The following is a 13532-nucleotide window of genomic DNA, read 5'->3' on the forward strand; positions in this document are numbered from 1 at the left end:
AATTTTAAATACCATCAACAAGTTGCTCATTGATGGGAAAACTGAAGGAGCTGGACTTGTTGGTCGTGCTGCTGCTTACATCAGAGAGGCTTCAGGGGAGCAAAGGGGGTGAGCAGTTTAACAAAGAGTGATCATATTAGTCATTTTTCCTGTGATGGCAAGACCCTGTTGGACATTGTTAATGTGGAATGCTGCTCATCCAATTCACTGGTTTATTGGCAGACTGTGGTGAAGTAACATGACCTTGGTTGTAGCCGGGACTAGGCCTCAAACCACGGTGAAGCCTGTTTACGGCCACCCAGGAGAGTTGGACATATCAGAGTCGATGTGCCAGTGGCGGTGTGGTGCAGCATCCATGCTGGAGTCAGTGCTGCCCCCAGTGTTCACTCAGTAGAATGTAACCATATAGTGTCCGACTGCAGACATCTGCAACATTCATGGACTCAAGGGCTTGGACTATATTTTTTATTTTACTGCTATCTTATATGTGCCTTGTGCTGTATATGATTGTTGGTAGTGTGCTTGCACCTTGGCCCCAGAGTAACACTTTCATTTGGCAATGTTCACAGGTATTCATGGTTGAATGACAATTAAATTTGAGCTTGAACTTGATTTGTTGGCAAAAGAGAACTTCTGAAAATTGTTCCACTTAATCATTGTTGACTATTAACAGGTGCTCATGTTTATGACTCTCCCACTTATACATTGTTTCCTTTGCATTACTTGTGACCCTCAGCCAATTAAGTGAACTGGAATTAATGAACTCCATCGGTGTCGAGTCGGTGTATCCCTATGGTTAAGTGAATGCCTTTTATCCCTGCAGTTGTCAAAATTCCTTAATTTTGCAACAATAATTTAGCCCCTTCTTCACTGCCCCTATTCTTTATCATAACAAGGCAAGTGGTGTCTATGGGTGAGGAGGATTGTTCATTCAAGACATCATTTGAAGCAGCTCTGTACTGTATATCCTGTGCATAGGTATAAAGTAAGGATTAAGTTTGAGTCTTCCTGCCACAAAGGGCATGAAACAGAACATGAAGCAAAACCTATACTGCCTAAACTGCTCTAGATAAGTTTGCAGTACTCATTTGATTAGGTATCAAGACTCATTGTTGAATGCCTCATCCTCCAACAACATTATCATCGTGTCAGAGTTATTCTTGTTATGAAGAAAGGGAAGCAGAGCCATCATGTCCTGGGCCTTGCGGTATCCTCTTCAAAACAAACTGTTCTGCAGGACTGTGCAGACTGACACTTTTTATGTTGAGATGATGCAGTCTGCCATTAATCTTTCCAAGGAAAGAGCTGCTTCAGTTTGTTCTCCAAGGAAATCTGGAGTCAATTCAGCTAAATGCCAGCTGCCTTCTGACACCTTGTATTACTTTTGGAGATGCATGTGAAATTCACTCACAATGCCCCTTCATCACTATGCTATCTTACTCTTCCATTTCTGGCTGGAAATATGGCAGTTCTGGGGTGCTGAAATGAATATAGAAGCAAGAGCAGGTATAAAGAAATTGCTGGATGGAGAATGGAGAAGTGGCTGTATCTGCTGTGATTCCTTTTCCCTTGTCTTTTCCATGGAGGTTAAAATTTGTAAGCGTGCTTTCTCTCCTGCATTTAATTCTGACATCTGTGCTTATAGTGCTAATTCTTGCAAGAAAGAAGAATGTGGTGTGAAGTAAAAATACTGAAGTATGTTTCAGCATTGCAGCTGTCATAATTATTAGATGGAAATATATTCAAAGTTGTGAGTTGCGTGTTTGAGGATTACAGCTGTGATATGAGTGAAATTCTGAAACAACTGAATCAAAGTGTTAAACTGAGGTGAATAGACATTATCCTTAAGCACATAAATAAAATGAGCAGTGAAAATAACTTGTGTAATACAACAGAACTCACATACAAAACCTCTTTACAGATCATTATTATTTTTCCCATGTTGCTTTCATTTACTCGAAGCAAGTTTTCCTATTAGGCTCTGTCTTTCCTTATGCCTGCTACCTCCTGAGAAAATGTCCTAAATACCAGCTATCTCTGTCAGCACTTTCCTTTCCACTTCTTACTGGTCTTAAGTTGCTCTTGTCACACACGTTACTGGGCTCTTCCAAAACCTGAAGCCAATAAGTAAAAATGAAAATGTATTGAAAGCCAAAAAAAAGCTGCAAGTGCTTGAAAAGTGAAATTAAATCAGAAAATGCTACAAATTTTCTGCAAGTCCAGCAGCATTTATGGGGTGAGAAATAGTGTTATTGCTTCAGGTCGATGAACTTGCATCAGAAGTCATAAAAGTTCAGTTTATTGGTCTTGATAAAAAGTTATTGAACTACACGATCAACTCTTTCTCTCTTCAGAGATGCTGCCTGACATGCTGAGTATTCCTATCTTTTTCCAGTTTCAGACCAATGTAACCTGTTGCATATCAAGTGCTGAATGAGCACATACAAGTAATGTAAACTATTCTGCAAGCCTGTTCTCCTCCAGTGTACTTGTAGTAGAAGAGAAATTATTAATGATCTCTGTCACATATATTTGTGCAATTTTAGCTTGTTACTTTGGTACCTTTGATTATGACAGTTGTATTTAATCATAAAATTGTGACATTTCTCAAAGTGCCTGAAGTTCCTAAGAAGCCAGCTCCAGAACCATTGAAACCAAAGAAGGAGGTCGCTCCAGAAAAAGGTAGATAAGTTTTTGTGGATTTAACTGAAAATTTTTTGTGTGTGAAATAAGTGCCTGTATACTTTTTAATTCTTTATTCTATTCTGTTGTTGTAAACACTATGCATAATGAAGGATGTAACCAATTTTTATGATGGTTGGAGATTCAGCAGGGAAGTAAATGTCATTGTTACTTGAAAACCCGTCCCACCCACCTACCAATCCCCTCACCTGGTCTCACATATCACATTCCAGCTTGTACTCATTCCCTGTGATCCACCTTCTTATTCTGGCTTCAGCTCACTTCTGTTTTTGCCCTGATTAAGAGTCTTGACCCGAAATGTCGACTGTTTTTGCTGCCTGATTTGCTGAGTTCCTCCAGCATTTTGTGTTTGTGCTCAAGATTTTCAGCATCTACAGAATCTGTTGCATCTGTGAAATAACTGCAAATCTCAGCAGTTCTAGCAGCATTCGTAGAGATAACAAAAACATTTTGATGGTTCAGGCTGATGAACCATCAGAATTGGTGCAATTTCATTTCATTGATCTTGATGAAAGTTCATCTTTTTCTCTATTCACAGATGTTGCCTGACTTGCTAAGTATTACCATGTTTTCTTCTGTTTTAAGAGCTGTATAAACTACTGTTTGCAAAGTAATAATCCATGTTCTGCTTACCAGTGGTTAGCCAAGTTTTCATCCACTATGTTAATGTTGGATGCCTAATTTCTCTGTCACATGTGCTTGTGCTGTTTTAACTTGTTATATTTTACATTTGGTTACAGTGTTGTATTTAATCTTAAAATTGTATTTCTTAAAGTACCAGAAGTTCCTAAGAAGCCAGCTCCTGAACCATTGAAACCAAAGAAAGAGGTTATTCCAGAAAAAGGTATGTAGTTTTTTTCTAATTTTAAATGCTTGTGTTAATATTTTATGACTATTGGTTATTTTTGTTATAAAATCAGTTGTACAGTCAAGGACCTAACACATCTTCAGATAGGTTGTAGATTCTGTAGTGAAATAAAGGTTAAGAGCCAACTATTAGTTTTGCTAACAATGATAAACAAATGAAATTCTCTCAGTTTGGTCATTGTTGTCAATGACCAAGTCTTCAATAATTTCAGAACATGATCTGTTAGTAACTATCAGTATAAAACACAAATAAGATAAAAGTAAATTTATTACTAAAGTACTTAACTGTATATGTCACTATATACTACTCTGAAGTTCATTTTCTTGTGTGCATTCACAGTAAATAGAAAGAAACACAATAGAATCAATGAAAAAACACCCAAAAAAACTAAACTGTGGAAATACAAAAAGTAAAAAAAAACAGACAAAATAATAATAATCAATAAACAATAAATAACGAGTACGTGAGATGAAGAGTCCTTGAAGGTGAGTCTGTAGGTTGCGGGAACAGTTCAGTGTTTGGATGAGTGCATTTGATGGTTGAGGGGTAATAACAATTCCTGAACCTCGTGGTGTGGGTTCTGAGGTTTCTGTACCTCCTTCCTGATGACAGCAGCAAGAAGAGAGCATAGCTTGGTTGGTGGGGTCCCTGATGGTGGATGCTGCTTTCTTGTAGATGTGCTCAATGGGACTTTAGTGGTGATGGACTGGGCTGTATCCACTACTTATAGTAGGATTTTCTATTCAAGGGCATTGGTGTTTCCATACCCAGCCACGAAGTATCCAGTGAATATACTTTCCACCATGCATCTACAGTAGTTTGCCATAGTTTTAGATGACATGCCAAATCTTCTAAGAAAGTAGGGGTGCTTCTGTGACTTCTGTGTAAAGACACTTACGTGCTGGACTGAGGACAGATCCTCTGAAATGATAATGCCGAGGAACTTGAAGCTGCTGACCCTCTCCACCTCGATCCTGCTGATAAGGAGTGGGTAGTACTATTTTGAAGACTGTTAGTTCAACCAAGTGGTTTCTAGAGTTTACTCTCATTCAGAGCTTGTGTGAGGAGATTTTTATTAATAGAAAAAGTAATCGTGACCTCCAACTAAAACTTTTTAAGTTATTTTAACCTTGTGAAATATTTTCCTCCTTCATAAAATACGTATAATTGATTAACAGAAAATAACAATAGACAAAAGTACAAATTTATCACTTCATAAAAAACAAATTTATAGGATAATAATTAATTCATGAAGCTAAAAGAATTGTGGGGACTCATTTGCAAAGCTCTGGTTGTGATTCATTTGTGCAATGTGAAGTTGATAACAAATAAATAAATAACTACTATGTTATTAACATTTAGTGCAAAAAATGTAAATTTAAGTTTCATCAATTACAAGATGAACCTGCAACAGTCCTGTTAAACAGAATGACTACATTTTCATTTGATGAGATATCTTAATTCTCAAAATAAATGCCTTTTTTTCTTTTTGTCAATCATCCAATAAAATAGAACCTCTTAAGGGATGGAGTAGAAGCTAACACATGACTTTTGAATATATTAGAATTGGTATAATGTCCAAAATGTTCTCACACACTAGATTACTTTGCACCAGGTTAACTTGGAGGCAATGTAGTTTTAGTTAAAAAAAATTGTGATGTGCTTATTCTTTGCTATTAAGCTTAGTTTGTTAATTGAGTTAATAAAAGTCAGTCTCTATGACGTATTAAGTATGTTATGAAGTGTCCAGATTGAATTTTTATTTTGCTAAATATTGCATATATTTTAGTAGTTTAAATTTTAAAATAAAATATATCTTTTGACATTGCTGATATTCCTAACAAAACAGTTGCTGAAGAAGTTAAGCCAGTTTCTATTCCAAGAAAAGATGAGAAACCTGCACCAGAAAAAGGTAAAACTACACACCAACAAAGTGGGGGCAAAGTGAATGACAGGAAACACACGAAACTTATGTTGGGTTATTCAACACCAATTGTACACCATTTGTTGCATTCATAATTTGATTCCAACACTGCTATATGTTCACTTAACAATGACCTTAAAAGGTTCAAAATTATTATCAGTAAATATATTGTTAATTCTGAATTAGATTAATATCTTAGAGATAATAAATGGTAGTTCTGCACTAAGATACAATTATTATAATGAATGGGTTAACATTGTTCCAATTTTGTTTGATTTTCTAACCATTTTATTGAGTCTATTTTAAATTTGCTGTACGGTTCCTGAAGTGAAAGGAAGTTCTAATTATTTAACCCTTCAGATTTGCTTTTTAAGGTTTCCAAATTTTGGTAAATTAAAAAAGCAAGCTCATAGTTTTTTTTTCAAATTTTAAAAACACCACTGAATATAAATGTTTGTCATGCTCTCTCATATCTCAAAGTCAACTTTTCAGGTCATACTAAGCATTTTCTTTTTTCTCCTCTGTTTATTCTGTTGTCTGTTCTTTGTGTGACTGCTTCTATTTTTCTTACTGAATTCTCAATGTGAAAATTTATTTAAAAATAAAATTTGAAGAACCTGAAGTTGTCAAGAAGGCTGAACCTGCACTTATCACTGTTTCAAAAACAGTTGTGTCCATTCAAGAAGAGGATAGAAAAGGTACAGATTACTAGCACACAAATGTGCTAATATAAACACTCTTCTTTCTCTTTGAACTCTACCAGTGCTTGGCTGGTTTGTAAGAATACTTTTGTTTATATGTCAGTAATGTTGTGCAAATACTATTTCCTTTGTTGTCTTAATACTTTTTATTACCCTTGTCTCAAACAATATAATGGCTGCTTTCACCATTTTTTCAGTCTATTTTTGATGACATTACTTTGATATTAGAGTAAATTTATAACTTCTAGTTAATTTGAGCACAACAAATACATTTGAATATGAAGCCCTAACTAACAAATATTTATAAAGAATTGAGTTAATCTGTAATCATGTTAAGCTATTAATCATTAATAATTTTAATAATGAAATATGCAAAAGTAAGATCTTACAGTTATGTAAACCTCAAATGAAAGCCAGATATTGCTGAAAATATTTACCAGGTAAGACAGCATCTGCATGATGCCTGACTTCCTGACTATACTCTTGCTTTTATTTCCAGCTGCCAGCATATAGAGTACTTTGCTTTTCAATCTAGTTTATACTGACTTGGTATATATCTCTCCAAAAGACAGCTTAGTGTTTAAATATTTGAAAAATGCATCCCTGCATTTGCCCAACAACCCCATTATATTAACTATCATAATAGTGCAACAGTAACAGAATAGCAGGTCATTTTTTTAATCTATAGGCATTTGTGTAGGGTGGGTGAAGTTGGATTCTCCAAAGGAGAATTTTCTTCTTTTTCTTTTGAGATTTATTTTATAGTCTCCAATCACTAGGCTGAAAACGTTTCCTGCTCTAGCCTGAAATGAAAATCCAATTAGGGTTCAATTAATGCAATCAAGTGACTAGCTGTATAAATTTCCATCAAATTTGAATATTTGTCTTAACTAGCAAAATAAACAGTTGCAAATTGCTGAACATTTTTTCACCCATAATGTCTGGAAATTGGCCTGCAACTTCCAGTGAGGGTAGTACATCTAAGATGTCTAGGAAAAGCATAAGCATGGATGTAAAACTGTATGTGATACGGTGTTTGAAAGCTGGTGAGCATCAGGTTGATGTTGGCTCCTTTTTGAAATTGGCTACATCGACGATCAAAACAATTATAAAAAATGCAGATAAAATTCCTATAAAAGTGGTTTACCTTTGTTACGAAACCAGTAACTGGTTTCACTTACCAGCAAAGATAGATATGTCAGTTGAAGTCCAATGGTACTATTTTCAAAAGTTTTATTAATAAAGGGGCACAAAAATTAAGGTTAATACAAACATTCAGATAACATGCGTCAATACTCAATCTAAAACGCAGGTACATTAATAATCACTCAGAAATAAGCTCTTTCGTTGTCTAGGGTATAATACTGAGTCCAATTGGAAATATAAAGAGTCACTCTGAAGTCTGCAGGCTTTTCCCTTTTTGGTTTCACGTGTTGGAGAGAGAGAGAAATAAATGGAAAAACTTGCCCAAAACATCCATGGAATCAGGGGAGCGATCTTCCCCGTTGTTAGTTAAAAGCGATCTTCCGTTGGTTCCAGCCACAAACCCCGCATTCGGAATTTAACGCACGTGGCTTATTTCAAAATGGCTTCCCGTTCCCACGGGAAGCGGTATCGTGCTTCTTGGTGTCTCCTTGGTGCGTCTGAGGGTCGTCCTCTTTCAGACCCTTCTTTATACTGCCTCACGGGATCTCAGGTGTCAATCAGGTTGCAGGTGATGCAATCTCTCTCTCAACCAGCCCACTTTGCCCGAGGGCTTTACAATGTCCCTGCGAGTTGGCACGTCTGCAGTTCCCAGGTGTCTCCTGAGAACAATGCCACAGTCTCCAGCTTTTGTCCCAGTGGAATGCGGTATCCAGCACGTCGCTGTCTTTCCATTTCCTGTGTCCATTCAGCCTGTCTCTCTCTCTCTCTTGCTCTCTCTCTCTCGGGTCATTGACCCCCCTTTCACTAGGGCTCTTGCAATTCTCACAAAGGAGGGGGCTGGTATCATAACACCTCCCCTCTTAAAAAGGTTTTTACCAGCGGTTAAAACCCAGAGTGGTACAGTCTTACAGAAATTTTGAATCTAATACAATACAGAAGCTTTTCTTTTCACTACAGAGTAATACAGTTATACATTCAAGTCAGCATCTAAACAGTTAACAAGTACAGTGCCCCTTTAGTTAATATCTTAACATCTTAATATCTTAAAGTCTTGTAGCATCAGACTTCAATTCAATAACCACCTATTCATTTATTGTTTTCAGCAACAAAACTGAGGAGGTGTGATCTTAGCTTAGGTGCATCTACAAAAGTTTATGCGAATACTAATCGTTTCGGTCGGTTTACTTCGCCGGCAGGTCTCCAAAGGTCTGTCTTTATTATTCACAGGCTTTGGCGCAACCCGTAAAAACCTGCTTTGCTGTTTAAAAAAAAATGGCATCCCCATTAACCGTCACCTCTTTTCTGGCGAGTCCCCCCGTTGGGACTTTGAGTAATTTGGCGTGAACTCCCGCCCGCCTCGTTCATCGGGGCTATTTTTTCCAACACCATGCCCCAAACTGTCAAGACCCTTCAGGCTATTTGTTTTTAATTCCAACTCCTCTTTCAGGTAGCATTTCGAATGCCACCTCTTCACACCCCACCCTGGCGTAACAATAGAGTGGGGGGCCCCACTATTTCCCGACTCACTCTGTGAGCGATCTGCCAGGTTTAAAATTTCTTCCTTCGACTTGGGAACTACAGACCCTCCTTCAACAACAATCCTCATTCCCCCCTTAAATTCGGCATTAACCTTGGCCCCACTCTCGAATACAAACACCGTGGAACTCACACTTCCCACGGTTACCAAGGTTAACCCTTTTCCTACTGAACCAACCCTATCTGATCCACAAAGACGGCCGCCCCGTCCCCCTGAATCAAACACCTCAGACTTCCCCTGAGCTCTGTTACCTGGTTCAGCACCACGTGCGCCCCCATCTTGGACACACTCAAACGGGACATTGGCCCCTTCCAGGCTTTCAATACCCGTACCTTTTTCAAATTCTAACGTCCCCCGATCCTTCCAGTTACTCTCTAGGCAGCCCCCCGTTGGGGAAGGCGCAACCCTGCGAGCTGAAACAACCTCCTCGGCCATTTCAGCTGACTTCTCCACAGCAAGGATACCCTTCCTCTCTAAGACTGCCCTCATTTCACTCTCGGGACCATTGAGAACACCTTTAGAACTCTGAACTTCTTCAAACAATTCTGCCAAACCAGACAGATTAACCATGTCCAACTCTGGACATTTTAACAACTTTATCCGTTTCTCAACTTTAGTTCCTACCTCTAGGACCTTTCTCTTCACTAAGGGCAGGGCTATTTCCTCTCCCTTACCCCCTTTTACTTTACTGCTTTCTGTTTTACCACCCTCGGAACCCTCATGGTACAGGGTCGGTAAAAACATCTTGGCCAGATTACTGCTGGCCCGATTTAAACTGCTCACTGCTTTTCTGGACAGGCTGCGTGTGACCGCGCATGCGCGATAGCTTTGGGACTCTAGGGGGGGCCCACTGCACTCGCCAGTCTGCGGGTCGGCATCATAGCTGCCACCGTTTCAAAAAACAAGAAATAACTATCAACATCCGTCTCTTCGAACGGAGGTACTACTCTCAGCTCCCGACTAACATTAAACCGCTCTCTCCTTAGCTCCTCCCTCTCTCTTTCTCTCCCCGCTGCCGCTCTCTCGGCTGCTGCTAACTCTCTGATCCGAATTTCATGCTGTCTTTGCCTCTCAGCTTGATCCTGCTCGTTTTCCACCTCTACCCCCTTCGCCAAATTTAACAAGTCTGATTTGGTGCTCACCTCTAGCATAAATTCACACACGTCCATCTTTGCTGGTTTTTCTGTCTGGCTACCTGCGTACCAGATCCAAATTATTTTTTTTTTGACTTACAATCCCGATTGACTGACCTTCCCCTTTTTGGTGTCAAATCCCGGACGAGCCCCCACTTGTTACGAAACCAGTAACTGGTTTCACTTACCAGCAAAGATAGATATGTCAGTTGAAGTCCAATGGTACTATTTTCAAAAGTTTTATTAATAAAGGGGCACAAAAATTAAGGTTAATACAAACATTCAGATAACATGCGTCAATACTCAATCTAAAACGCAGGTACATTAATAATCACTCAGAAATAAGCTCTTTCGTTGTCTAGGGTATAATACTGAGTCCAATTGGAAATATAAAGAGTCACTCTGAAGTCTGCAGGCTTTTCCCTTTTTGGTTTCACGTGTTGGAGAGAGAGAGAGATAAATGGAAAAACTTGCCCAAAACATCCATGGAATCAGGGGAGCGATCTTCCCCGTTGTTAGTTAAAAGCGATCTTCCGTTGGTTCCAGCCACAAACCCCGCATTCGGAATTTAACGCACGTGGCTTATTTCAAAATGGCTTCCCGTTCCCACGGGAAGCGGTATCGTGCTTCTTGGTGTCTCCTTGGTGCGTCTGAGGGTCGTCCTCTTTCAGACCCTTCTTTATACTGCCTCACGGGATCTCAGGTGTCAATCAGGTTGCAGGTGATGCAATCTCTCTCTCAACCAGCCCACTTTGCCCGAGGGCTTTACAATGTCCCTGCGAGTTGGCACGTCTGCAGTTCCCAGGTGTCTCCTGAGAACAATGCCACAGTCTCCAGCTTTTGTCCCAGTGGAATGCGGTATCCAGCACGTCGCTGTCTTTCCATTTCCTGTGTCCATTCAGCCTGTCTCTCTCTCTCTCTTGCTCTCTCTCTCTCGGGTCATTGACCCCCCTTTCACTAGGGCTCTTGCAATTCTCACAAAGGAGGGGGCTGGTATCATAACACCTTCCACACAACACCACTTTATTACTCCAACCAATCAATCAAGGCATAATAACCAATGTTAAAGCCAACTACCTTCACTGCACATTCAAGCAACTTGTAGAGGATCCATCAGGCAACTTTGGAAAAAGTACAACATAATGAAAATTTCAAAGCAGCCTGGGATGAAGTAACTTAAAACTTCATGAACAGAGTGTGAAGAAGCTATGGCCAGAAGGATGCAACAAAGTCTTAGATTTCAAGCGGACCCAGTCATCCAAAACGTCGTTGAACTGGCCAGTGAAGCGGGATTAGAGGATGTTAATGATGGCAGTGTTGAAGAGTTACTGAATTTTCATGGTGAGAGCCTTAATAACAAAAGGATTTGAGAATTGGCAGAGCAACTCATCCTGGGTGAATCTGAGGACATGGGCAGAGAAGAAGAAACACCAGCAAGAAACCTCACCTCTAAATTCCTCAGCACTAGTATCACCATGATCACACAAGTCATGGACCAGTTCATCAATAATTACCTTGATTGGGAGTGAAGCAAGAAGAGGTGTTCTTGACATGATTTCCTGTTACTGAGAACTGCTTCATGAGAGAAAGCTTAAGTAAAGGCAGTCAAATCTTGACTCCTACTTCAGGAAGAAGCCAAAGTTAGAGGAGGACCCACCACTTGGTCCCTCCTCTAAGATGTAACCACCACCAGCTTCCTCCACTGCTGCTGCAAATGTGTTGCTGCTTCTCTCATGTAAAGGTTAGGCCTTTTGCCTGTTTGTTATTCCATGAATTACTGTGTATACATAAAATAATATATCATACATTCAAAGGTCCAACTTAATGTCAGAGAAATGTATAATATATACATCCTGAAATGCTTTTTCTTTGCAAACATCCATGAAAACAGAAAGGTGCCCAAAGAATGAACGACAGATAAACATAAAAACCCCAAAGTAACCCCCCCATGACTCCCCTCCCTCCTGCAAGTAAGCAGCACCGAGCAACAATCCCTCCTTCCCCCACCAGCAAAAAAAAGCAAGCATCAGTACCACCACCGAGCACACAGCGTGAGCAAATCAATAGCAAAGACACAGACTTGCAATTACCCTAAAAACTTTGCATTTCATCCAGCATATGACATACCACAGATTCTCTCTCCCTAATAAGGGAGTAGAAGGTGTCTCCATTTTTCACCAGTGAGCGGGAAGACATAACAAACAACTTACTGGTTTACGATGTTAAAAGTCTGGTACGTTGCTTTTTCCAAGCTCTGTGTCCGAAGATCGCAAAGATCTCGGGTCTTCGGGCCCACAGCAGATATCCTGACTCCCCTGACGACATGTGGCTCTCCTGCCGTGACACCGATCCTCGATCCACCCGTCTCCAGAGCCCCGAGATCTTAGACTTCCGAATTCGAGCTGGACTCTCAGACTGAACCCTTCGCGTGCTGAACAACAGCCAGTTATGGAACCCCGAGAGTGGGTCCCATTCCTGCAAAGAACTGAAGTCAGCATGTAACTATTTCGGGTTTGATTTTTTAAATCAGGCATACATGTCCATCTACATAATGTTATAATGACCCCACATAGCGCTGATTTACATTGCATTCCATTTCCGAAGAACACATCCTCAGCGTTAAGCAGGGTCTGAGTGTAATGTCATACTAATTTGGTTAATGTCACTTAGCAGCAAGAGTTGTACCTGCCAGTAAAAAGCCAGGAACAGGTTTCTAAAGGACATAAAAATAACATAAATATAAAAGAAGACGCAAAGAAAAACAAAATTGGCAGATACTGGCAATAACAGGAAAAGATACAAAAACAATAAAAGATGATAATGATAGTAGGAGCTACAAAAGATTGTATGTAATGAAGCATAAGTTACAAAAAATATTCAATACAGAAACATTTCAACAAAGAATGTGATAAAAGTCTGCAAACAGGAATTAATGTAAGGCCAATTATGATATTCTTCCTTAGCTTTCTAGTATTCTGGTGACCTGGTCTGGTATTTTTCAGAAATGTAGTGAAATTTAGTTAGATTCACAAGAGTAAACAATCATACTACAATGTGTTATTTAACAAATATGGAATATGAAACATTATTACAGTGTGCTGAACCATCTTATTTTAAAAAGGTTATTTCTAAAGTTATTTTTCTGATGTTTTCTAATTATTCATTTAATCTTTAGGTTTATCAATTTTACTTAAGGCTTAATATTAATAAGATTTTCTTTAAAATATTTTAATGAATCACAATATTATTTAAAACCATAGGACATAGGAGCAGATTTAGGCCATTTGGCACATTGAGTGTGCTCCACCATTTCATTATCACTGATCCATTTTTCCTCTCGACCCAATCTCTGCCTCCCCCTCCCCGTATCCCTTCATGTCCTGATTTTACTTAATGTGAGATTTAACAACAGTTGAAAGCAGCTTTTATATATACAGACAGCTTTTATATATATTGTGCTATTTGTTTGTTTTGTATATTTGTCATTTTGTGTAATTTTCTGATTGTAGGGTTGAGAATG

General features: G+C 39.1%; 1 protein-coding gene across 4 annotated transcripts in view; it reads left to right on the forward strand.

The window, feature by feature from the left end:
- ttn.2 (titin, tandem duplicate 2) overlaps positions 1–13532 on the forward strand; it is a 340760-nt gene that overhangs the window by 191349 nt on the left and 135879 nt on the right. For all 4 annotated transcript variants that reach the window (XM_073047117.1, XM_073047118.1, XM_073047119.1 and 1 more), the window contains 4 exons: positions 2614–2682; positions 3479–3547; positions 5421–5483; positions 6110–6193. In XM_073047117.1, coding sequence (XP_072903218.1) covers positions 2614–2682; positions 3479–3547; positions 5421–5483; positions 6110–6193 — 285 coding nt within the window. The remainder of the gene's footprint in view (positions 1–2613; positions 2683–3478; positions 3548–5420; positions 5484–6109; positions 6194–13532) is intronic.

This window comes from Hemitrygon akajei, chromosome 5, assembly GCF_048418815.1.
Source record: "Hemitrygon akajei chromosome 5, sHemAka1.3, whole genome shotgun sequence".
NCBI classification, from domain to species: domain Eukaryota; kingdom Metazoa; phylum Chordata; class Chondrichthyes; order Myliobatiformes; family Dasyatidae; genus Hemitrygon; species Hemitrygon akajei.